Source organism: Filicampus tigris, chromosome 22 (assembly GCF_054856515.1).
Source record: "Filicampus tigris isolate MCC_2025a chromosome 22, RoL_Ftig_1.0, whole genome shotgun sequence".
NCBI classification, from domain to species: domain Eukaryota; kingdom Metazoa; phylum Chordata; class Actinopteri; order Syngnathiformes; family Syngnathidae; genus Filicampus; species Filicampus tigris.
In genome coordinates this window covers 9,879,591-9,906,480 of record NC_141238.1, presented here as the reverse complement: position 1 = coordinate 9,906,480, position 26,890 = coordinate 9,879,591, and the positions used below count along the sequence as shown (strand labels likewise).

The window sequence follows — 26,890 nt, the reverse complement described above, 5'->3', positions numbered from 1 at the left end:
CGGGGGCCGACGATGTTTATGAATATGGCCGGGGGGTCGCGGCCGGAAAGGTACCCAGGACAAGGGTGGAGGGTCGCGGCCGGACCGACAAAAAAGGGTCAAGTTCCCAGCTCTGGTAATAACCACTTGATTTTTTTTTTTTTTAATCAAAATGGTGCTTCTCTTGCACTGACACATTATTTTTACATCATCGATTGAAACAGTAAATAATAATAAATTCTGCCTGTGTGTTTATATTCCACAAACGCAAATTAATCTGAATGCCGTGTTTCAAGTAGTGGGCCTGCTGGGAACATATTCCCTTAAAAAATATGTTTGGGTTGACTTCCGCTTTAAGCAGCAAAATGCACTCGTTTTTAGCCATCTCTTGGGGCGGCCATTTTGTCTTCTGTCGACATCGACATCACAACTGCTCTCAACGACCAGTCACGGCTGACCTGAGTATGAGCCGTGATTGGTCGTTGTGAGCAGTTGTGATGTCATTTTCAGTCAACAGAAGACAAAATGGCCGCCCCCAGAGATGGCTAAAAACCAGTGCATTAACACTTCCACAAACGCAATATTTATCAGAATGCCCTGTTTCAACTAGTGGGCTCGTATAGACATATTCTTGAAAAAAAAATGTGTGTGTTGACTTCCGCTTAGCTGGCAAAGAATTGAGCGAGTGGAGAATTCTAATGTAACTGCTTTACAGGAAGTCAACGAATTACGACTTACTTACGCGATCTATGAAGTTTCGACTTTACGACGCCCGTGCCTCCTCCGCCGTTCTGTCCCCAGCACCATCATGACAACGTTTACATGCACTCAGTATTTGGGATAAGGTCAAAATTCTGATTTCTGAAACATTAGGAATAACTCGTTTACGTGATTGTGCTGAAAGAGTTGTTCTGGCATTAGAAAAACCCACTGTGTACGGCGACACACGGCGCCAAGACTCAAATAGACGTCATTCCCGCTCGTTACGTTCAACTGTCAGTAAAACACTTGATATTCATGTCACTCACCACAGGAATGAAGCAGTCGGTTTCCTCCTCGCTCCAAAAGTCTGCTTTTGTGCTGCTTATCTGAGCTTGTTTACCTCTGCTTGTGTATTTGCGGTTGGTTGCGCACCAAACAACGTACTTGCGCATACAAGCACTTTCGGTACTACAAAGACCAGCTTTCTTTGCGATTGAGCATGCACAGAGCGTCTCGATCGTGTCTGTGCGCGCCGGCAGTATCTTTTGCCTTTTTCACCCTCCTCTCGTCTTTCTCCATCCACCTCTCAGCAATAATAAGATAAGATAAGATAAGAATGCCTTTATTGATCCCACAGTGGGGAAATTTTCGTTGTTACAGTAGCAAGGATATAGGTCACACAGGGGCGGCGGCATAATGTGGCCATTAATGTATAACATTGACTGCAAACATTTAGAATCAAACCTATGTAGATATACGCAGTAACATGTGTATATACACATGTGTATACACACCAACCTACATCTACATAAAAAATATGAGGAACACTCATTTCGGCCTGTACATAGTACAGAGGAAAAAATACTCTAAGTGACAGTGCTGCAGTGCTGTAGTGAAATGTAAGGAACAGCATTGGATAAAAATAAAACTAGACTAACAGTAGTGGGGAATGTTGAGTATTGCACGGTATTACAGTAGTGGGGAATATTGGGTATTGCACGATACGAGCTCAGGTGCAGGACTGCACAATTGCACTAATGACCGCCAGTTTGTAGAGACTACACAATGTTCTTGTTAAAGAGTCTGACAGCAGCAGGCAAGAAGGAACGGCGGAATCTCTCCTTTGCACAGCGAGGGTGTAACAGTCTGTCACTGAAGGTGCTGTGGAGTGCTGTTAGGGTGCCCTGGAGGGGGTGGTCCGGGTTGCCCAGCATTGATGACAGCTTGGCCAACATCCTCCTGTCCCCCACCGAGTCCACAGAGTCCAGGGAGCAGCCCAGGACAGAGCCGGCCCTCTTGACCAGTTTGTCCAGCCGCTTCTTGTCCCGGGCCGAGACGCCGCCTGCCCAGGTGACCACTCCCTGGAAGATGACCGATGCAACCACCGAGTCATAAAAGTTCCTGAGGAGTGTCCCCTGAACCCCAAAAGACCTCAGTCTCCTGAGTAGGAAGAGTCTGCTCTGACTCTTCCTATAGAGGGCGTCTGTGTTGTCGCACCAGTCCAGTTTATTGTTCAGATGAACACCCAGGTACTTGTAAGTTGAGACTCTCTCAACATCTGTTCCCCGGATATTCACTGGTGCAGGTGAAGAGTGCTGGCGCCTACCGAAATCCACCACCATTTCTTTGGATTTCCCCGCATTGATCAGGAGGCGGTTCTGCTGGCACCAATCCACAAAACCCTGAGTAAGTTCTCTGTACTCCCGATCATCTCCGCCTGTGATGAGGCCGACAATCGCAGAGTCGTCAGAGAACTTCTGCAGGTGACAGGTAGGGGTGTTGTAGTTGAAGTCCGAGGTGTAGAGGGTGAACAGGAAGGGAGCCAAGACAGTTCCCTGTGGGGCCCCCGTGCTGCAGAGGAGCACGTCAGACACACAGTCCTGTGTTCTCACATACTGTGGCCGGTTTGTGAGGTAGTCCTGGATCCATGTGGTGAGGTGGTGCGCCACCCCCGCCCGCTCCAGCTTGTCTCCCAGTAGGGTGGGCTGGATGGTGTTGAAAGCACTGGAGAAATCAAAGAACATGATCCTCACAGTGCTCCCCGCCTTCTCCAGGTGGGAGAGTGAAGTGTGGAGGAGGTAGATGATGGCATCATCCACACTGATGCCAGGCTGGTATGCGAACTGGAGTGGGTCCATTGAGGAGCTCACCAGGGGGCGCAGGTGGACAAGGACCAGTCTCTCCAGGGTCTTCATCAGGTGAGACGTCAGCGCCACCGGTCTGAAGCTGTTGAGCTCCTTCGGGTGGGGGGTCTTTGGCACCGGGACCAGGCAGGATGTTTTCCATAGCTGGGGGACCCTGCCCAGCTTCAGGCTCAGGTTGAACATGTGCTGGACAATTCCACACAGCTGGTCTGCGCAGGATTTGAGGAGCTGGGGGCTGATGCCATCTGGACCCGCTGCCTTCCTCGCCTTCATCTTCTTCAGCTGGTTCCTCACCTGAGATGTTGTGAAGGCCAAGGCTGGACAGGAAGGAGTGGTGGCTATCTGGTGTAGCTGGGAGCTGGAGTCTGTGGAGAAAAGAGGGGAGGGGGTGACACGCCCAGCAGGAGGAGTAGGTGGAGACTGCAGCAGGAGAGACTGAGTGGAGGCAGGCATCTGATCGAACCTATTGAAAAAGAGATTCAGCTCATTTGCCCACTGCAGGTCCCCCTCAGTCCGGGTCTTGGGTTGTCCGTGGCCTGAGATGGTCTTCAGGCCCCTCCAGACTCCCCTGGCGTTATTCTGCAGCAGCTGCTCCTCCATCCTCTTCCTGTAGGACCTTTTCCCCTCTCTGATCCTCCTCCTCAGCTGGCGCTGCACAGTCCTCCGCTCCTCTATGTTGCCTGACGCAAAAGCCCTCCTCTTCTCCTTCAGGAGAGCTTTTATGTCTGGTGTGATCCAGGGTTTGTTGTTGGAGAAACACCTTACTGTCCTGGTGGGTATGGTGTTCTCCATGCAGAAATTTATATAGTCTGTAACAGTGTCCGTTAGACTACTAATGTCTTCCCCATGAGCATCGCTGAATACTTCCCACACAGTTGTGCTGAAGCAGTCCTTTAAGGCCTCCTCGGCCTCTCCAGACCATCTCTGAACCGTGCGGGTCACAGCTGGCTGCCTGCGGACCAGAGGTTTGTACACAGACTGGAGAGCCACCAGGTTGTGATCAGCTTTGCCCAGCGGGGGGAGGGGCAGTGATGTGTATGCCTCCTTGGTGTTGGCATAGAAAAGGTCCAGTGTTTTATTGTCTCTGGTGTGGCAGGTGACATACTGTGTGAATGAAGGCAGAGAGGAGGAAGGGGAGGCATGATTGAAGTCACCAGAGATGAGTACCAGGGCATTTGGGTGCTGTGTTTGTAGCCTGCTCACTGCTGCAGTATGCACTGCTGCGAAGTACAGCATCTTATGATTTTTATTTTAATTAGAGCTGGTTAAAAAGTTTCATCAAGTTAATCACATCTTAAAGTGTAATTAATCACAATTAATTGCAATTCGAACTTTTTCCAAAATATGCCATATTTTTCTGTAAATTATTGTTGTAATGGAAAGATAAAAGACAAGACGGATATATACATTCAACACACTGTACATATGTACTGTGTTTATTATAACTAGGGCTGTCCCGACTAGTCGAAATAGTCGACGTCACCTATGACGGAAAAACATAGATGACGGAAATACGCACCGCAGAAAAGAAAGAGCAGCAGAAATGGCGGAGGCGCTGGATCCTGTCTGCGTTCCGGGCGGGGAAGAGGAGAGTGCTACTACGAATCAGATAGAAAGGCAGACAAGAAAGCCCAAAGTATGGACATATTTCAACAAAAAGTCAAATGAGTTGGTCGTCTCTAGCCTTTGTAAAGCCATGTATAAATTAGCTTTATGTATACAGAAACAATAACATGTGACACCTGTGTATATATCTACTCCTCTGCTGCTCCAGAAAGCTCTCGGTCTCACCGTCTCTATGCAGACTCTGGGCGCAGCACAGCATGCACCTCGTATTTAGGATATGTCCTGCTCCGCAAAAAAAAAAAAAAATAGAGGAAACCCTGGCCTGCTTACCATAGTCCGTGACTGCAGTAATATAGAATGTGTGCCTTTTCAAAATATTACTGCCTTTTCAAAATCATTGTAATATCTCAGTATGGGCTCTTCTTTATCTGTCCTCCCGCAAAAAAAGAGGAATGCACACTAGAAAAAACATCTGAACTCACACAAAGTATCCTTAAGAGGATTGTCCAGGACATGAGGCACTTTGCAATTGTGGAGAGTATGGGTGTAACGGTACGCTAAAATACATTTCGGTTCGGTTCGGTTTTTTGGAAACTTCGGTTCAGTATATTTTCGGTACAAAAAATTTTTTTTTTTTTAAATATGTGTATTTTGAAAAGATGACAAGTAAATGGTACATTTTTTTAGAAAAAATAAATAAAAACGAACCATTCGTGTGATAGTCTAAGAAATTACACCAGAATAAAAAATACACTAACGATAAAGATCTCTTAGTTTTGTAAATTATTAAGACACTGAAATCTTTAAACACTCAGCAGAAACAGCCTATGAAACACCTAAGTATTCAAGTTAAAGACAAGTTGTCATTACAGTAAATGTATACATACACTTTTTGTGATTAAGAAATACATACAATAACAGTTACAATTATTGCTAACTGCATTAAAACAGTTTTTATAATGAAAAAAATACAGTAACTTTTAAAAGTCTTTATGAAATTGTATACACTTTTTAGGCATTGAAAACTTTGAATGGTGAACAGCATATTGTAACAAATTGGTTTATCTGTGTTATAGTCGGATTTGTGTGTTGCTGAGTTGTGATGTTTCCGAGGTTCATGAATGCAGCGAGTGGAGCGATGGAGAAAGAAGAGCACGAGCAGTTGTACTTGGATTAATAAAAACGTGATAATTAAACTACATCTGACGCCGTGTTCCTGGAAGACGCTACAATATGATAAATCTCGCTATTTAAGTTTGGCGTTTTGGGCTAAAAAGACTGCTTGCTTGCTCGTCTAAGAAACATTCACAGTCGGATGATGCCCTGCATGTTAGACATGCTAGCCACAACATAGCGGCCCAATTCATGTAGCAATGTCGGCACACAACCTTCGGACTTATCCATGCACTTCCAGAATGTTCCCAAACAGGAGACCGCAGTGTATGCGGGGACCTTCGAGCTCTGGCTCTTTTCTGGCTCTCTCTTTTGTGCCGCCACCCTCCTCTCCCGCCAGCAACAGTCAGCGTCCGTGCGTAAGCTCGCACTAATAAGTGGACCGAACCAACGCAAGTGGACCGAACCGAACATGCCATACCGAAATGTATTAATACACCCATGTGTACCGTTACACCCTGTAAGAATAATAATGTATTTTATTATTCATGTGTTGGATTTTTCATAATTAAGCTTGTTAGCTTTGTAGGTTTAGCTTTATATTATACAAAAACAGGGGGGAATGTAAGAATAATAATGTATTTTATTATTCATGTGTTGGATTCTTGTGGACAAGGCCTGTTAGTTTTATTAACTTGTGGGTTTAGCTTTAGCTTTTTCCAAATCTACACCCAACTTGCTTGATGTGCTTTGCTTCCATATGCTAATGGCTCACAAACACACGCACACACACGCACACACACACACACACACACATACATATAGACAATTTGGTCCAGCTTGCTAACACCTAGGGTGTTCTAAAAACTGGATTTTTATCAGTGGGACAACAATTCAAATTTCAAATTTCCACAACAAACTTCCAATCCGTTAATTTGCATTTTATGATTTAAATTTGCTACCTATTTGTGTAATTAACTTAACCATTAAAAACGTGTTCAGCTATCGATGCGTCTAAATATTGGATCTTATCAGGATCCTGTTTTTCAACAAACTTCCAATCCTTACATTGCATTTTATGATTTAAATTTGCTACCTATTTTCCCATTGTATAGACGATTTGGTCCAGCTTGCTAACACCTAGGGTGTTCTAAAAACTGGATTTTTTATCAATAGGACAGCAATTCAAATTTCCTGTTGTGGTCATTCTCACTACAACCTTTTCAGGTGGAGAATTCTTGCTTCTGCATCCACACCAGTCTGCTGTTCATTATCCTACTACATCATATGGAATAAAATACCTTGTGGTATTTTAATTCGCCATCACTCTGTTCACTTACACACTTCACACAGGGTTTCACAACCGATTTGCACAAACATAGACACACCCAGAATTCAAGTGTACACAGGCCTTCGCCATCCTTTATTATTATTATTATTGTTATTTTCTTTTTTCAAGCTGGCCAGCAAAGTCATATTTTGTTATCCAAAGGTTTAAGTGTTGTATTTTGGAAGGACAGTGACGCTCCACAAATGTCCAATCTTTGCATGCGAGGTTTTGTTTCGGATCACTTTTATCACCGATTTTACTGTTAGTTTTCCCCCATTCTTTTGATGAAGAGTCAGTTTTATGACACTTAGGGTGTCCTACACTGACTTTTACCTTAAAACAGGGTGACAATCAACATAGTGTGTGGCAATCCTCAAGCTTCCACCACAAGTGGTGGAGGATTCTTGCCTATTGCGTCCACACAAAGTTGTCACTTACAATCCTGTTTATATCCACTCACACAGTTTACACAGTCACACTTTTAGCAGCGTTTTTGACGGAGTTTAAGTACGTGCAGGACACCGTCGCCCTTACAGTTTTATAGACTTACTCTGTCTTTTACCTTGACATTGACTAGTATTCTCAAGGCTTACACAGTTTTAAAGACTTACTCTGTCTCACAGTTTTATAGACTAACTCTGTCTCTCAGTTTTATAGACTTACTCTGTCTCACAGTTTTATAGACTAACTCTGTCTCTCAGTTTTATAGACTTACTGTCTCACAGTTTTATAGACTAACTCTGTCTTACAGTTTTATAGACTTACTCTGTCTCACAGTTTTATAGACTAACTCTGTCTTACAGTTTTATAACTCACTCTGTCTTACCACTTGATATTATCAAGTTTTTTTTACCAGCGCGCAATTCACTCATCCACGAGTGCCGTGAGTTTCCTACTCACCCAGAGATGTCTTCACTACTCCGTCTTCCCGTCAGCCTTCAGTTCCCAGAAGTGGAGCCAAAGACCAGTCCCGCAAAGGGTCTTAGAGCCGTGGCCACGGACTTTACCTGGAGGTTGACTCGACAGCTGGAAACCTTCCGGCATATAGGGATCCGGCTCGAAGGACCAATTAAATGTCAGGTTCACACCAAGTGAGACATTAGTAAACAATGTACACAATGAGGAGAGAAGACACTCTACAACAATATTGTCTGTTTACTGCAAGGAGAGCGCAGGGAAGTGTACAATTACAGTTCCTAAAACCCTCTGCCCGGCTCCCGCGCCTCCTCTCTTTTTATTTTCTTCGAAGTCCCTGATTACAAAGGTGTTCCAGCTCTAAGGGAAAGGGGAGAGAAAGCAGATGGAACACTCTGAACTTGTTTTGTCTATGTGTGTGTGTGGGGGGGGGGGGGGGGTGAGCCATTATCATACATATGTGGAAGCAAAGCACACCAAGCAATTTGGGCGTAGATTTGGAAAAAGCTAAAGGTAAACCCACAAATTAATAAAGTTAACAGGCCTTGTCCACAAGAATCCAACACATGAATAATAAAATACATTATTATTCTTACACACCCCTAGTGGAGAGTAGTTCTCATTGGATTTTGTGTTTATTTAAGAGTTATAAAAATGTTTATTTATTCTTATTAATTATTTTACTTGGGCTGCTTAACATGCGCTCACACATTGTTTCACTGACAGACAAATACCTCATTCATGTTCACACGTCATGATGCTTGCATAAAAGCGATGTTAGTGATCATTCAATTTCAAATGTTTTTTTTACTTTAACAAATCTAAAAAAGTTCAGAAGGGTTTTTGTGAATTAATAATCAACTCAAAAATAATCACTAGATGAGTCAAAAAATGAATTGTTAGACTAATCGACTAGTCGTAAAAATAGTCGATAGATTAATCGGGAGGAAAATAATCGTTTGGGACAGCCCTAATTATAACAATAAATCCAAATGCGATGGCATTAAGATTAACATTCTTTCTGTAGTAGGCAGTATTTTATTTTTATTTTATTTTTTTATTTTTATATATTTTATTTCTTTGCTGCAAAAATAAAAATGCAAGAGGACCTCAGAACAGGAACAGAAACACTATTATTTCAAATGTGTGCAAACAAAGTGTGTGTGTGCTTGTGTATTGTACACATTTAAACGTGGCCCTCTTCTCTACTCATCCTCTAGCCAGTTGCTGAGCAAACCAATTTATTCAGATTTTCTGAGAGTAAAGTGGCCCTCTCCCTCTTCACAATGTGACCTGCAACCGAGAAGAGTCCTTCCCATGGAACTGAGGATGCAGGAGTGGCTAGATATTTACGAGCCAGTGAGGCCAGCTTCTCACGGGCCCCTGCACGAGATGAGCACCACCGCTCATGACGGTCCTTCATATCAATGGTGGGCTCTGCTCTGTGCTGGCTATGTCAGGCTGTACCTCCTCCTCAGATTGAGAATCTGAGCCCTGCTGTAGAAGAAGGTTTATTTTCTTCTTGGGTGGCCCATCTTCAGAAGTCTGAGATCTTCTGCGTGATTTGTCTCGCAGCATGGCTCCAAGAGTGGTCCACGCCTCTTCTCTCTCTGTCTTGGGCACGCTCTTAAGGTTTTTCAAATCAGGAGCATCACTGGGTTTCATGGATAGATTGAAAAAACATACAAAACTCTGTAAAAGTAAGTAACCATTCAATCAAGTTTTTTTCAGTCTGCTATACAACACCAAATACGGGAAGTGTGATTGCAAAATTAACCACAAAAAACTAAATAAGTACACCTTGTATGTAGTGTGCACAAGAGTCCATACAAATAGATACATTTGAACAAAGGGCACTGTGTTTACTTAAGCCTCTCCTTCTGCCTGCCTCCACATGATACATTGAAACTAGGGCTGTCCAAACTAAAACATGAACTATCTAGATTAATTTAAATTTTACAACGCATTAAAAAAAATTTACTCAGTTAACTCAGTTTTATTTGCTTCCTGTGGCAGCTTCCCTCTGCTCAATTTGCAGCCAAACTTAGAGGAGAATCACTGTCACAAACATGGGTTTTTACGTAGTTTTACTTGCACATTGGCTCATTGGAGGAATCCAAAATAATTTGCACACTTTGCAACGCCAAATTCAAATATCATATTACTTGTACGTCTTTGGTGTATCATTCAACAGTTGTATTTTACAGGGAGGAATCCAAAATAATTTGCACACTTTGCAAAGCCAAATTCAAATATCATATTACTTGTACGTCTTTGGTGTATTTTATATATATATATATATATAGTTGTATTTTACAGGAAAAGAATCATATTCAAGGATCAAAGAAAGCTATTAGAATAGTCTTTGAATCAAAATATACTTTTAATTTGTTTCATATTAATTCCAACATTTTATTCGTTGAAAAATATGATTAATCGCGATTAATTATGGAATAATCTGCGATGAATTCGTTTGAAAAATTCCATCGTTTGACAGCACTAATTTCATTATTACCTGATCAACAATGAGGCAAATGACAGCACGGTAATTAAGCTCCTAAATAATAAAAACCCTTTTTTTCTTTCTTTCTTGCTTTCCTTTTTGAAAAAATACAAACTGTTAAAATGCAGATTTCCAAAGCTACCAAATTCACAAACACGCTGAACTAGACCTAATATTTAGTTCACATCATACATATATAAAATGTAATGATAATGGCAATATTGCAATAATAAATTTGTCACAATATCGTAGTCATGTTACTATAATAAAAGCATCATATCTGCGTTAAAAAAAACTTTTGTCCGCTTGAGCCGAACACAGCATTGTGAACTATCGACCATGATAATTCAACAAACTAACAAGAGACAAAGACAGCATATAAATACTGTTAAAAAATAAACAAGAGGAAGAGGCGCTCCTCTTGCAGAGGATGCTGGGAAGAGCACTACGATTGCGTGTGGCACAGTTTGTTCAAGTGGAGTTGCCGTAGTTGTTTCGCTGCAGTGCAGATCGACTTATTTTTTATCTGAGCACACTGAATCTTCATGAACTTGTATCAAATGTACCGTATTTTCCAGACTATAAGTCGCTCCGGAGCACTAGTTGCACCAGCCATAAAATGCATAATAAAGAAGAAAAAAACATATAACTCGTACTGGAGTATAAGTCGCCCCCGCCACCCACTATCAGAATCCAAGTTGTCTCTGTCGCGTCACACAAATAAATGTGTCCATATAAATCAAATTAATAAAATTGTGCGCTTAGTACACATCATTTCCACCAAGCTGCGATGGTAACATTTAGCTAACATTGACACATGTAGCATTACAAGAAAGACTTTAAACTCACCAAAACGGCTGTAGATCCATTAAGTAAGCCTTTTATTTATCGCCGGCCATGTAGAATGTTTCCAAGTCTCCAAAAGTATTTTTGTATTCGGTCGTAATTTTCTTTCTGTTCTCTCCTCCTCCTCTCTGTGCATGTGTGTGTGTGAGGGGGGGGGGATGTGCGTGTGCGTGTGTGGGGGTGTGTGTGTGTGCGTGTGTGTGGGTGTGTGTGTGTGTGTGGGGGTGTGTGGGTGTGTGCGTGTGTGTGTGTGTGTGTGTGTCATCTGGCTGATGATGCAAGACCATGCACTCCAGGCACGGTGCCTTTTAAAGGATCAGTACACTATTTTGTATAGATGGATTGATAGACAGTCAAATTGTGTTTTTATCATGCTATTTTAATTACTTAGTTAACAAAATATTAGATTTTAACCGTTAAAATTATTTATGCATTTCAATAGCTTTTAGGATTTATCTTTGTTTCTTTATGTGGGTTACAATGACAGGTGAAATGATATACACTACAGGTTATTCTGCCCGTTGTAAAGTCAATATGTAATGCAGGTTTATCAATCAATCACATTTTATTTATATAGCACTTTTCATACATAAAAATGCAACTCAAAGTGCTGTAAAACATCCAAAACACAACATAAAAAGATCAGTTCGCGCCCTCCCTCCCAACAAACCCAAAGACATATATCCATCAGTACATCAGCACTCACACACACACACAAAGCGCACAACCTGATAAAATGTGTTAAAAAGGCATGATAAGGCACAGAGAAACCATATGAGGAAAGGTTTATATAGCCTTAGAACGCCCTCCTGTGGTTGTTTGGTGTATTGTTTGCTGACCTTGAAAAAGAAAGGGATCGGATATAATGTGTTAATATTTTCACACATAAGTCGCTCCAGAGTATAAGTCGCCCCCCTGGCCAAACTATGAAAAAAAGTACGACTTATAGTCCAGAAAAGACGGTAATAATGAAGCAAAAAAAACCATAAGTCGCACTGGAGTATAAGTCGCATTTTTGGAGGAAATTGTGCGCTTAGTACACATAATTTCCACAGAGCTACGATGGTAACATTTAGTTAACATCATTCACACATGGAGCATACAAGAAAGTTACGGTAAGACAACTTTAAACTCACCGAAACGGTTGTAGATCGATAAATAAGTCTTTTATTTATCCCCGACCATGTGGAATGTTTCCAAGTCTCCAAAAGTATTTATGTATTCGGTCGTAATTATCTCTTCGTCTCCTCCACGCTCCACTGCTTACGTGTGTGGCTGCATGATGCACCACAGCCAGACGCACGGCAACTGCCTGTTGTGGTTCATTCTTGTTCAACCATCGTCTGTAAGTAACTTAGACAATTGTGTGCACTGGGCATGCAACATTTATATACGAGCTGAAATGTGGATGATTGTGGGTTCTTGACTGAACATACTCGCTTTTGCTAATGCTAATCCTGATCCCTAATCGTTAGCATAGGCTAATCTTGTTCATGTCTATGAAAATATATGTGTATGTAATGCATAGATTGATAGTATTTTCTGTTTTTTTGTGCAATTTCACAATATAAACAGGCAACTTCGCTGCACACCTGGAGTCTGTGGAGTTTGATTGTGAATGTTTAGCTGTTTGAATAAGATAGCTTCCTCGACTAGCAAGGCCTTAACAGTCAAATTGTCTTTTTATCATACTATTTTAATTACTTATTTAACAAAACATTAGATTTTAACCGTTTAAATTATTCATGCATTTTAATAACTTTTAGATGTATCTTATGTTTCTTTATGTGGTTTACAATAACATGTGAAATGATATAGAAGTAATTGTCATGGCTTGTTAGTGCTGACTTGTATTTATGATGTTTTGTCTCCCTCTGCAGGCCCTTTTTAGCGTAATTGACATGTTTACAGCCATTTTACACCTTGCGTCAAGCAAACATGTCCCTTAGCAGACTATGTGAACTATGAACTGGAGATTGCGGGATTAAATCTGCCAATAAGAAGACAAGTTAGAAATATTGAGGCTTTGCGTAGCTTATCTTAGTTTGCTAGCCGCTAACAAAAAGACGTGTTTGGGATCAACGCATCGCTCAGCAGAAATCCAGTGTGAGCCTCAAGTGCTGTGATTGTTGAGTGAAAATGTGCACAAGAATGACAGCAGAGCACGAGGGGATACTTTGTGGAGCAAAAGAGGACAACAACGCTGTTGTCAAGAAGTCCCCTGTTGGCTCACGCAGAGCAGGTTTGTTCACGTCAAGGTTTAACCCTCAATTGTGTAGAGTCGCGCACACACAGAGGGTCGGCCATCTTTGATCGCCATCTTCTGCAACCATGCGGTCAAAATGCGTTTGTAATGTCTACACACAATCTGCAGTGTGCGTTCGTAAAAAGATGATAAAGTATTCCGGAAGAAACGTTGAATATATTTTGAGTATCTTTTTAAAAAATGAAGTTCTATTAAAAGAGTGCGCTAAAAGAGTTGGAATTAGGACAAAATAGCCAAATCTACCCTAAAGGTAGAGAAACACAATTTTTAGATATCTACCCTTGTAATGATTTTCTTTAGAAAACAGGCGAGCTGGGTAGTTGTGATGTCATTTTCAGTCATTTTTAGCCAAAAACAAAGACGAGGAAGCCACTCTTTTTAGCCAAAAACAAAGTACAACAGCACTCGCCTTTGTTCTCCGCTGCTCCTCTCACTAGCCGTACGATGCATTCATGAACGTCGGAAACATCACAACTCAGCAAAACACAAATCCGACCACAACACAGATAACCCAATTCGTTACAATATACTGTTGCACATTCAAAGATTTTAATGCCTAAAAAGTGTACGTTTCATAGACTTTAAAGTTACTATATTTCATTGTAAAAAGAGTTTTAATATAGTTAGCAATAATTGTAACTGTTATTGTATGTATTTTTTTCATCACAAAGTGTATGTATGTACTGTAATGACAACTTGTCTTTAACTTCAATAGTTACATGTCATAGTCATAGGCTGATGCTGCTGAGTGTTTCAAGATTTCAATGTCTTAATAATTTACAAAATTAAGAGATCTTTATTTTTTGTGTATTGTGTGTCATGTCATGTCATCTTCCAAACCGCTTATCCTATACAGGGTCGCGGGGAGTTGCTGGAGCCTATCCCAGCCGTCAATGGGCGAAGGCAGACTACACCCCGAACTGGTCGCCAGCCAGTCGCAGGGCACACATAGACACTGTCACTGAGCGGGAATCGATCCCACGCTGCCCGCACACAACTCAGGCGTGTGTACCACTACACTATCAGCAGACATGTGTATTGTTAGTTTTTATTCTAGTGTAATTTCTTAGAATATCACCCGAATAGTTATATAGTAATTCACTTTTATTTATTTTTTCTAAAGAATATACCATTTACTTGTCATCTTTTCATCATTTGTACCGAAAATATGTAGTCAAGGCGGCCGATAACCGATATTTGAAGCCGATTTTTATTTGTAGAAAAATGGTGTCAAATTTATGAACAATAAAAACTCCAACACTTGACTTAGTTTAAATGCCTTCAAGCCCATGTTTATTAAACAACTTTAGTGATTTACTTTTAAGTCTCACAAAAAAGTGCAGGGAGCTCCCAGGCTCAGCTGCATTTCTAACAAACATCCCCTTACATTAAATAGTTTTCTAAAAAAATCCACCATAACTGAAATGTTTATCTTTCAAACATCTTTGTTTTAAAATTCAAAAGCGTGAAAGTGAATCCTCAACGCAGCTATTAGCCAAAAAAATAAGCATGTTTCCAAGACCGGGCTTTCACATGCAGTACTTTGCCGTCAATTTTTGCACCATGTACAGCACTTGGAGCGGTGGTTGTTTTAAAGTGCTCTACAAATAAATTTGAGTTTAGCTTTTCATTACTTGGCTTACACACAGACATGCACACACTGGCACTCACTCACGTCTTACTTTCATCATCATTTCCCGATATCAGCAACTTCTCTCAGGAGCCATGTCATTCACAAAGAAAATTAACTGTTGTGACATTGGGGGAGTGGTTGGCTTGATCCGCAAGGCAGCTTACTGTGGCGAGCAGAACTGCCCCTTGTGTTTATATCACATAGAAGGGCTCATAGTAATGTTGCAAGTGAGTTACAGTAGACAGACATTTACTACAATTACGGCGAAGTCTATTGCATTACCATCTCACTCGCCGACTCCCGTCGTGTATGTGCCTGACTCGTCCAGGAGACACAGAGAGGGAGCCCGCAGGGAGCAAACATGCAGCTTTACGCTGATTGGCTGTTACTCCACTGCACACGGAACCAATCAGATGGTGCTTTAGGCGTGCCAATCTGCCTGTGCAGATTCGTGCCAGTCGTGCAGCAAACACAGAGAGAGAAGCACGCTGCAGCAAGCACGAATAAAGCATTTTTTAAGTTATCGGCCTTAAAATAAAAGATAAAAAAGGTAGATGCCGATAATTGCCAAAATGCAAAATATCGGCCCCGATAATCGGGCTGGCCGATAATCGGTCTATCGTGTATATATATATTGTCAGATTCCTGCAGTATTCTCGGGAAAATCCTGACCGGCTACGCCATTCAACGGGTATTACTTTTCCCCATAACCCTTGCTCGCTCTAACACGACGAGAAGTTTCCCAGCCGGTGTTGAGAGGAATTTGCCTAGGTTACTAACCGCCTTTAGATTTGTATAGCCAATCCGATTCTCAGTCATTTAATTATTCTTAATGAGTAACAGAGTTAAGAATTACTAACATGACTACTATACTTTTACGGCGGCTTCCTACTCATTTTGAATCGTTGCACTTGTTATTGATCTAGGAAGTTTAACAGTCTTTGTTAAAACTGTATGGATTTGTTTTAAACCTAGCCGGAGTAAGCTATTTAATTAATTTCATAGGATGATAACGAGACCTTTTATCATTAAGGTCTTAGCCGTTTGTTCAGCAAAAGTTACATATATATATTAATCAGTAGAATGACATTAATAGTGTTAAAATAAATTCATAAAATGTAATTTAATAATGTAAGTAATCAACAATAATTCTTTATCGACCATCAATTCCTTAAGGGCAGGATAAAGTCAATAAGCAAGAAAATTTGTGATAATAGGCAAAGGGAATAAAAATGATTAAATAGTAGTCTTAATTTAAGTGACCTCTCAAGAGTGATCAAATCTTAATCGCCCCAAACCTGATTGAAATAAGGAACTATTGGGAAGTAAGAAACACAAAAGCTCGACTGGCCAATTTCCTAAGCGTGCGTTATAAAATGAACTCTATTCAGTTACCTTATTGAAGCAGTAATTTGGTTATGTCCAAAAAAGAGGAGAAATAATCCTTCTTGCTTGCGAGTTAGAAAAGTGTCCCAAGAAAAATGCTAAATTATCTCTTCGAAGCATCTTCTTGTAACTGCGGCAGGAGGGAAGAGAAAGGGCGTGGAGCCTTGCTGAGTTCCCTTTTTATAGTGTCTGGATTTTGGGAGTCTCTGACATTAACTGCGCATATGCTAAAGTTTTTTTTCTGAGAAAAACATGGTTTAGGCGTTGTCTCTTCAGCTAACCAGGCATGGTGTGAGGTTGTTTTTCTCAGTGGTTTGATGAGTTAATCAGCCAGTGTTTTTCCATCATCTTCCCACACACCCCAAATAGGTAACAGTGGCTTTTCCGAAGTCGCACTCCGCAAGGTTAAGAATGAGGGAGGCATTGGCCAATCGTGAGAAAACTTGTTGGAGTATGTTAAGATGGTCTTGCCAAGTAGTTGAATGTACAATCAGATCATCCAAATATGCACTACAGTTGGGAAGACCGTGTAAAACAAGGTTCACTAGCCGCTAAAAGGTGGCAGGAGCGTTGCACATTCCAAACGCCATAACAGAGTATTGTAAAAAGTAGTCAGAATACAGATATTTCAGAGGCGCGCTCCGTTAATGGCACTTGCCAGTAACCTTTCAGTAAATCGAGCTTTGTAACAAACTTACCACATCCGAGGTTATCAATACAGTCCTCCATACGAGGCATAGGGTATGAATCGGGGACCGTAACGGAGTTTACTTTACGGTAGTCAGTGATAAAACGAGGAGAACCGTCGGGTTTTCCCTCGATTAAACAAGGTGAGCTATGCGCTAGAGCTATGTGTGGCAAAACAATTTTTCAACAAATACTCAGCTTCCTGTTTCATTAGAGCGTGTTTTGTAGGATTTACACGGTATGGGTGCTGACGAATAGGCTTTGCATCATTTACATCAATATCATGTGTTAGAATTGAGATGCGGCTTGGTACATCACCAAAAAGACAGACGAATTCATTGATTAACTCAGTAATGTTTTCCTGTTGTCCCTGGGACAAATGGGTAAGGAGAGAAGGTAATGTTTTCAACATTTCTGAGTTTGGTAAACGGACACTTTGTGCCCTGCGAACATTAAGCCATAGTCAGTTGTAGTTTTATCTGCCACAACCAATGCAGATGCGCCGGGATTTGAGGGTGGTCCACTTTCAGCTGAATCAGATTTGGGTTCAGGTACATGTGGATGGTAAAGTTTAACATGTTAACATGGCAGACACGTGTTTTACGCTTTCTGTCAGGAGTGGTCACTGTATAGTCTGTATTACTGAGTTTTTGTTTTATTTCATATGGGCCAGAGAACTTTGCAGATAAGGCGTTGCCAGGAATACCCGACTGGAACTCGCCAACAGCTTCTATAACCCAATCGCAAATATTCTCATTGTGATTTTTACACTCACCATTACTGTCAGGACCAAAAGATTCAAATAATACCGTGATATGTATTTCAAGCCATACCACTAAGCCCTCAGTCTCTGTTTGAAGCAGTTAAGTCTCTAGCAAAGATATGGGGAAAAATATTACTTATGTACAAAGAACGTGTACATTAGTACAAAATGTAAAACATTTTGGGGTTAAAATTTGATTTTTATAGACAGAATTGCACATGAATGCATATTTACACTTGAATAGTACAGTAATACTTGAACCATTTTTAAAAGTTTGAAAAAGGACAGCCTCCCTCACAAAACCTCTTTAGTGTCCTTGCATTATTAGAGTAATAGCTGTTCATGTTTTTGATGCTATAATGGCATTTTGTCATGTTTGTAAATGTTACTGTGACCATTGCACTGAAGCTTGATTTCAAGAAAATCGAAAAAATTTAATCAAAATCGCAATACAATTATTTTCTAAAATCGTTCAGCCCTACATTGTAGATTGTATGTGTGTTTCTTTTATAATTCACCTTCTATAATTCAGCTCGTATACATGTCATTACACATAATTCTCTAAGTTAGTTTCAGACGATGATTGAACAAGAATGAACCACAAACAAGCAGACATGCTAACGATTAGCAACCGTGATTAGCATTAGCAATAGCGATTAGTATGTTCAGTCAACAACACAGTACAATCATCCACAATTCAGCTCCTATATAAATGTTGCATGCTCATTACACACAATTGTCTAAGTTACTGACAGGCGATGATTGAATAAGAATGAACCACAATCAGGCAGTTGCCTGCCTCTGGCTGGGGTATTGCATCATGCAGCCACACACGTAAGAAGCAGAGCACAGAGGAGATGAAGACATAATTACGACCAAATACATAACTACTTTTGGAGACTTGGAAACATTCTACATGGTCGGGGATAAATAAAAGACTTATTTAATCGATACAATCGCTTTGGTGGGTATAAAGTTATCTTACAGTAACTTTCTTGTATGCTACATGTGTGAATGTTAGCTAAATGTTACCATTGTAGCTCGGTGAAAATGATGTGTACTAAGCGCACAATTTCCTCCCAAAATGCGACTTATACTCCACTGCGACTTATATGTTTTTTCCCTCTTATGCATTTTATGGCTTTTACTCCGTAGCGACTTATAGTCCGGAAAATACAGTATAAATATGAACTATAATGCCTTGTGCATTTGTCTTTGTGTCTTGCAGACATAAGTGAATATGTTTATACTCATATTAAAGAGGAAGAGAAGGATGAAGATTTCCCCCAATTTAAAGAGGGAGAGCAGCAGCAGTCTCCTTCCGTAATAAAAGAGGAGGTACCAGAGCTCCCTTGCAAGAAAGAGGAGGGAGAAGAGCCCCCCTACATCAAAGATGAGGAGGACCAGGATATCTGCAAGTTGCCATTGACTCATGTATCTTTGAAGAGTAAAGATGAAGGTCAAAGTGAGGTGAGCAGAGGGGCGGAGCCTCCAAGCAGCAGCTCATGTCAACACGTGACAACAGACGGTGATGGGGACCACTGGGGAGTATCACAAGGAGACGACCTCCGACCTCCACTATCTGATAATGATGAGATGTCATCTGATGGTGAGGATGATGAAGAATGTGAAGGTGATATGACATGTAACAATGACAACAGATGCTGGAAATGTTCTAAGTGTGGCAAAACGTGCGCTTTCAAGAGACGTTTACAACACATGAGAATACACTCTGAAGAGAAACCGTTTTCCTGCTCAGTTTGTAGCAAAATATTCTCTCAGAAGGGAAGCTTAAGACGTTGCACCAGAACACACACTGGTGAGGAACCTTTTGCCTGTTCACATTGTGGACAAATGTTCTCTCATAAGTTAAGCTTAAAAATACACACAAGAACACACACAGGTGAGGAACCTTTTGCATGCTCAGTTTGTGGCCAAACATTTTCTCAGAAGGGAAGCTTAATAAGTCACACAAAAACACACACTGGTGAGAAAACCTTTGCCTGTTCAATTTGTGGCAAAATATTCTCTAATAAGCACAACTTAGTAAGTCATATCAGAAGCCACACTGGTGAGAAACTTTTTACCTGTTCAGATTGTGGCCAAAGATTCTCTCGGAAGGAAATCTTAGTCCGTCACACCAGAACGCACACTGGTGAGAAACCTTTTGCCTGTTCACATTGTGGACAAATGTTCTCTCATAAGTTAAGCTTAAAAATACACACAAGAACACACACTGGTGAGAAACCTTTTGCCTGCTCAGTTTGTGGCCTAAGATTCTCTCAGAAGGGACACTTAATAGTTCACACCAGAACACACACTGGTGAGAAACCTTTTGCATGTTCCCTTTGTGGACAAATGTTCTCTCATAAGTTAAGCTTAAAAACACACACAATAACCCACACTGGTGAGAAACCTTTTGCCTGCTCAGTTTGTGGCCAAAGATTCTCTCGGAAGGGACACTTAATAGTTCACACCAGAACACACACTGGTGAGAGACCTTTTGCCTGTTCAGTTTGTGGCCAAAGATTCTCTCGGAAGGAAAGCTTAATAGGTCACACCAGAACCCACACTGGTGAGAAACCTTTTGCCTGTTCACATTGTGGACAAATGTTCTCTCATAAGATAGGCTTAAAAAGACACAAAAGAACCCACACTGGTGAGAAACCTTTTCCATGCTCAGTTTGTGGCCTAAGATTCTCTCAGAAGGGACACTTAATAGGTCACACCAGAACACACACTGGTGTGAAACCTTTTGTCTGCTCAGTTTGTGGCCAACGATTCTCATGCAAGGTTTCTGTCAAGAGACACAAGTGTGTTTGTGACAACCGCAATAATCAAGTCTTAGATGAAAATGTCAATGTTTAACAGCTAAAGCAGGTGCTCAATACGTCGATCGTGATCTACCAGTCGATTGTAAAGGTGGTATTGTTAGAGCGCATGACATTTGTAATGACAGCCATCTGTATTTCGAAATACGATGTCTCTATTTTGAAAATGTCATACCGGAAGTTGCGTCTTTCAGAATTTCCATCTGCTTTATGCAGAGACTTGGCAGCATTCACCATGCGTGTTGCTCACTTTTTCCAAGTCATTCCTCGTTGTTTTGCTAAAGCCGAGTGAGAATATACAAGCATCACATTTTTAACAGTAATGATTATCTCTGGACGAAGACTGCCGTTGGTTAAAAGCAGGCCAAAGACGGCGGCACAATGTGGCCATTAATGTATAACATTGACGGCAAACATTTAGGATCAAAACCTATGTAGATATACGCAGTAACATGTGTATATATACATGTATATACACACCAACCTACATCTACATAAAAAATATGAGGAACACTCATTTCAGCCTGTACATAGTACAGAGGAAAAAATACTCTAAGGAAGTGACAGTGCTGCAGTGCTGTAGTGAAATGTAAGGGACAGCATTGGATAAAAATAAAACTAGACTAACAGTAGTGGTGAATGTTGAGTATTGCACGGTATTACAGTAGTGGGGAATATTGGGTATTACACGATATGAGCTCAGGTGCAGGACTGCACAATTGCACTAATGTCCGCCAGTTTTTTAGAGACTACACAATGTTCTTGTTAAAGAGCCTGACAACAGCAGGCAAGAAGGAACGGCGGAATCTCTCCTTTGCACAGCGAGGGTGTAACAGCTGTGGAGTGCTGTTAGGGTGCCCTGGAGGGGGTGGTCCGGGTTGTCCAGCATTGATGACAGCTTGGCCAACATCCTCCTGTCCACAGAGTCCAGGGAGCAGCCCAGGACAGAGCCGGCCCTCCTGACCAGTTTGTCCAGCCGCTTCTTGTCCCGGGTCGAGACGCCGCCTGCACAGGTGACCACTCCCTGGAAGATGACCGATGCAACCACCGAGTCATAAAAGTTCCTGAGGAGTGTCCCCTGAACCCCAAAAGACCTCAGTCTCCTGAGTAGGAAGAGTCTGCTCTGACTCTTCCTATAGAGGGCGTCTGTGTTGTCGCACCAGTCCAGTTTATTGTTCAGATGAACACCCAGGTACTTGTAAGTTGAGACTCTCTCAACATCTGTTCCCCGGATATTCACTGGTGCAGGTGAAGAGTGCTGGCGCCTACCGAAATCCACCACCATTTCTTTGGATTTCCCCGCATTGATCAGGAGGCGGTTCTGCTGGCACCAGTCCACAAAACCCTGAGTAAGTTCTCTGTACTCCCGATCATCTCCGCCTGTGATGAGGCCGACAATCGCAGAGTCGTCAGAGAACTTCTGCAGGTGACAGGTAGGGGTGTTGTAGTTGAAGTCCGAGGTGTAGAGGGGGTGTAGAGGGGGAATGAAAATGTCCCCACAGTGGGATCAATAAAGGCATTCTTAAATAAGTCCTACCAAATCTTAAAGGACTGCTGGCATCGTTACCAGAGAAAGGTGAAGGAGTCCAAGAGAGACCATTTGTCATGTCTGATTCAGGCAAATCGCCAAAATCCATGTGCTCTATTTAAAACAATTGACTCCACTCAAGCCCCGTCAACCGACTTGCACTGACTCGTCCTCTGAAATGTGTGACAGATTCATGCAATTTTTCATTGACAAGGTTGCTACAGCTAGGGCTCTTGTTTCGAACGCCACTTTCCTCCAAGTTCCTTGTTCAGCAGTGTTTGATTCCTTTGAGCCAGTTTCTTTGACATTTTTGGAGGAAGTTGTTTGCCAAATGAAACCATCGGGCTCCCCTTATGACTCCATTCCTCCACACTTCTTCAAGGAGATTGTCCTGACAATTGGTAAATCGGTTTTGGCTATTATCAACAGCAGCCTGTCTTCCGGTCCCCCAACATTTTAAGCATGCTGTAGTGCAACCCCTGCTGAAAAAAACTGGCCTTGATCAAGCTGTGCTCTCAAATTTTAGACCCATTTCAAAGCTGCCTTTCATGTCTAAAATTCTGGAAAAAATGGTGCACTAACAGCTAAGATCTTACTTGGATAAACACAATGTCATGGAAGTTTTCCAGTCAGACTTCAAGAAGATGCATAACAGAGTCATCCCTGCTACGTGTTTTCAATGACATCCTCCTGGCAAATGACACTGGAGACCACGTATGTCTCGTTTTGTTGGATTTGATTGCAGCTTTCGATACGGTAGACCACAGTATTCTTTTGACTCGCTTGCAACACCAAGTGGGCATTAGTGGATGTGCTTTAGAGTGGTTTAGATCCTATTTAGCTGGCAGGACTTTTTCTGTTAGCCTAGGTTCCTCTGAGTCCCGCTCTGCCCCTCTATCATATGGTGTTCCACAGGGTTCTATTCTGGGGCCATTGCTGTTCTCATTGTATTTGCTGCCCCTGAGTTCCATCTTTAGAAAACACGGTATTTCATTCCACTGCTACGCGGACGACTGTCAAATCTATATCCCGCTAAGAAAAAAAAGAGGCTTTCCCCATTAAAAGTCCCAAAGAGGAGACTTTAGTCTCCACTCTGTTTCCCCGCTCAGAAACCAAGTATGTGTCCATCCATCCATTATCGATACCACTTTTCTTCACAAGGGTCGCGGGGCGTGCTGGAGCCTATCCCAGCTGTCTTCGGGCAGTAGGCGGGGAACACCCTGAATTGGTTGCCAGACAATCGCAGGGCACACAAAGACAAACATCCGCACTCACAATCACACCTAGGGGCAATTTAGAGAGTCCAATCAACTTACCATGCATGTTTTTGGAATGTGGGAGGAAACCGGAGTACCCGGAGAAAACCCAATATGTGTCACACCCCTAATTACTTTCCATTGTATTGTTAAGTACCCATCAATAAGTGGGTACTTACTTACCCACTGACACAAACACAGCTGTTCTGCAAAATCTGCACAGTCAGACTTCACACAGAAGTCACCATGGCACACGATTTTGAGATTTGCAGAGTAAAATTTCATTGTTGGTGTGTATTATGGAAAATTGAAAATGTTTCTTGAATCAAAAGACAAAAGGGGATGGTTTTCAAAATAAAGACACTGAATACAAGTTTGCCCTCCGTAAAATGGCCATTATAAAAATAATTTTCATGGCAAATAAAAATGTTTCTTGAATCAAAAGACAAAAGGGGATAATTTTCAAAATAAAGACACACAAACTTGTATTCACAAGTTTGCCCTCCGTAAAATGACTGACCATTATAAAAATAATTTTCATGGCAAATAAATAAATAAATAAAAATGTTTCTTGAATCAAAAGACAAAACAGGATGATTTCTGGAGAACTGCTGACTAAACTACTTCTGGGTGCAGGGCTGGGCGTGTATGATTTGTTAGCAAATGTGCAATTTGAAAAACAATGGAGGCAATGAGCACCTTGAATGGAATTCGTAAAGAATTTTATAATGAATTAGTTTTTATGGCATATTTAAAATGTTTCTTGACTCAAAAGACAAAACAGGATGATTGTGGAGAGCTGTTGTCAAACACCCCCACGGCTGAGCATGCACAATTAGCATTTCAATGGAGACAGAATACCGAGAGTGGAATTTGCAAGTTCTGGAAGAGCAGGGGACATGGAGCAGAACTTGGGACTTTGAGTGTTATTAAGACCACTTTTTTCCTGCCTAGAGGACATCAAAGACTGGATGTCACTGAATTTGCTAAATTTCAACGAAAAGAAAACAGAAGTTATGGTGTTCAGACCCAGCGGCTCGTCTCCATCCCACCCTGTTGTCCTGGGCCACCTGGCTTCATGTGTAAAGCCAACAAGTTAAGGAAATCTTAGAAGAAAGTTATGAGCACAGTCAGACAAACTTCAGGAGCCTTGGATGGGTAGGTAACACAAAGGTAGAGAGTATAGGGCTATGCAGAATGCAATACACATCAAGTGCTCCAGTATCAAAATACCCCCCCATGGCTGTATCAAAAACCATCCATGGATTTCAATGTACAGAATAGAATTAAGGAGACTCCAGGGGAGAAGGATGTGGGAGCAGTGGTACAGAACTATACTGAACAAAATTATGGAAAGGCGACGCTGCTATTCACTGATGGATCAAAAGACCTAGAGACTGCACACACAGGGGCAGTAGTATATATCCCGGAGCATAAGATTGAAATAAAGGAAAGGGTAACAGACCAGGGCGGCACGGTGGCCGACTAGTTAGCTCGTCCGCCTCACAGTGCAGAGGTCATGCGTTCGATCCTGGTCCCGGCCTCCCTGTTTGGAGTTTGCATGTTCTCCCCGTGCCTGCGTAGGTTTTCTCCGGGTACTCCGGTTTCCTCCCACATCCCAAAAACATGCTTGGTAGGTTAATTGGACACTCTAAATTGCCCCCAGGTGTGATTGTGAACGCGGATGTTTGTTTGTCTCTGTGTGCCCTGCGATTGGCTGGCAACCAGTTCAGGGTGTCCCCCGCCTACTGCCCGAAGACTGCTGGGATAGGCTCCAGCACTCCCCGCGACCCTTGTGAGGATAAGCGGTATAGATAATGGATGGATGGATGGATGGATGGTAACAGACCATGTATCAGTATACATAACCGAGCTAGTGGCAGTATTGCTAGCACTGAGATGGGTAAAAGAACATGATGGGGTACATGCAGTAATAGCGTCAGATTGTTGGGCTGCACTAAGCAGCATTAAGACAATGAACTCCAAAAGACAAGATCTGATCAATGAAATACACCAGATGATGCACGAACACCAGGGCAGTGGGGGAAAAGTGAACTTCCTGTGGGTTCCAGCACAGGTTGGGGTGGAAGGTAAGGAGGAGGCAGATATCCTGGCAAAGCAGGCAGTCAGGTTGAAAAGAGTAATCAAGAGCATTCCGATCGGGAAGGCAGAGGGGGTAACGATTATCAAAAACCAAATGCAAAAGATATGGCAAGAGTACTGGGATAATCATGAGACAAGAAGACATCTATACAGCATTGAAAAGTGAGTGGGTGGAGGACAGACTCTGGGCAGGAACAGGAAGGAGGAAGTGGCCATCACACGGCTCAGGCTGGGTCACACAGGGCTTAACAGCACACTCAAGCTAATAGGAAAACACCCTACTGGCAGATGCAGTGAATGTGATGAACTAGAAACAGTGCAGCATGTACTGATGGACTGTAAGAAATACGACACAGAGGGAAGGGAAATGTTGGCTGCCTAGCGCAGGAGGAAAGTAGAGGCCAGTGTAGAGAACATGTTGAAATGATCAGAAGGGGCGGGTGGTAGCTTAATGAGATATTTGAGGAAAACAGTGCTAATGGACAGAATTTAAAAGTGCTGTTTTTTTTGTTTTGTTTTTTACTGCCAATTGACTGTGCCACATTCCGGTCCGGTAGGTGGCGAAAATGCACCTAAAAGAAGGATGCCAGTCGGCAATCAAAACTAACAGAAGAAGAAGAAGAAGAAGGAAGCGCGACGAGGAAACGAGACGAACGCTAAACGGGACGAGCGAGAGCGAAGCGATTAAAGACGGTCCGGCAAAAAAGGGTCAAGTGCCCAGTTCTGCTAATGTTCAACAGTAAGTAGTAATCTTAATTCATGTGGCTCTCCTAATAACCTTCATTACAAAGGTAAACCATAATACCATGTGTTTGTCTTGATGTGTCTTGCAGACATCAGTGAAGACGTTTGTTGTGAGCGGCAGGAGCCAGAGCCCCCACACATTCAAGGAAAGTAGGAGGACAAAGTGGCACCCCACTTTGAAGAGGACAAGGATCAGCAGTCTCTTTAAATTAAAAAAAGAAGAAGATACTTGATAACATACTTGAAAAGTACACAAAACACACTGGAGAGAAACCGTTTGCCTGCACTGATTGTAGCCGAAAATTCTCACAAAAGACAGACATTAAAACTACACACAAAGAACCCGAAGGGGTGAGAAATCTTTTTCTTGCTCAAGCAGAGCCAGAATCACTGTGGAACATGCATTTGGTCGACTTCAGGGCAGGTGGCGATGCTTGTTAAAATGCAATGACTGTCACCTGGCAAAAGTGAAGTCTATGTTCTTAACATGTTGTGTGTTACATAAATTGAGTGAACTGCTGGGGATGATTTCTTGGGAGCATGGGCTGACACCGCTATTGTTCTGCAGCAGCCTGATCGCGCAGTCTACAATAGT

At 42.0% G+C, this 26,890-nt stretch overlaps 1 protein-coding gene and 1 pseudogene across 1 annotated transcript; one reads left to right on the top strand and one right to left on the bottom strand.

The window, feature by feature from the left end:
- LOC147126947 (uncharacterized) overlaps positions 1 to 26,890 on the bottom strand; it is a 155,860-nt pseudogene that overhangs the window by 79,785 nt on the left and 49,185 nt on the right.
- Positions 13,250 to 20,701, top strand: LOC147126953 (uncharacterized). Its single transcript, XM_086023066.1, has 3 exons — positions 13,250 to 13,340; positions 19,062 to 19,820; positions 19,881 to 20,701. Exons 1-3 carry the CDS (start codon positions 13,250 to 13,252, stop codon positions 20,699 to 20,701), a joined length of 1,671 nt encoding a protein of 556 aa, XP_085879192.1.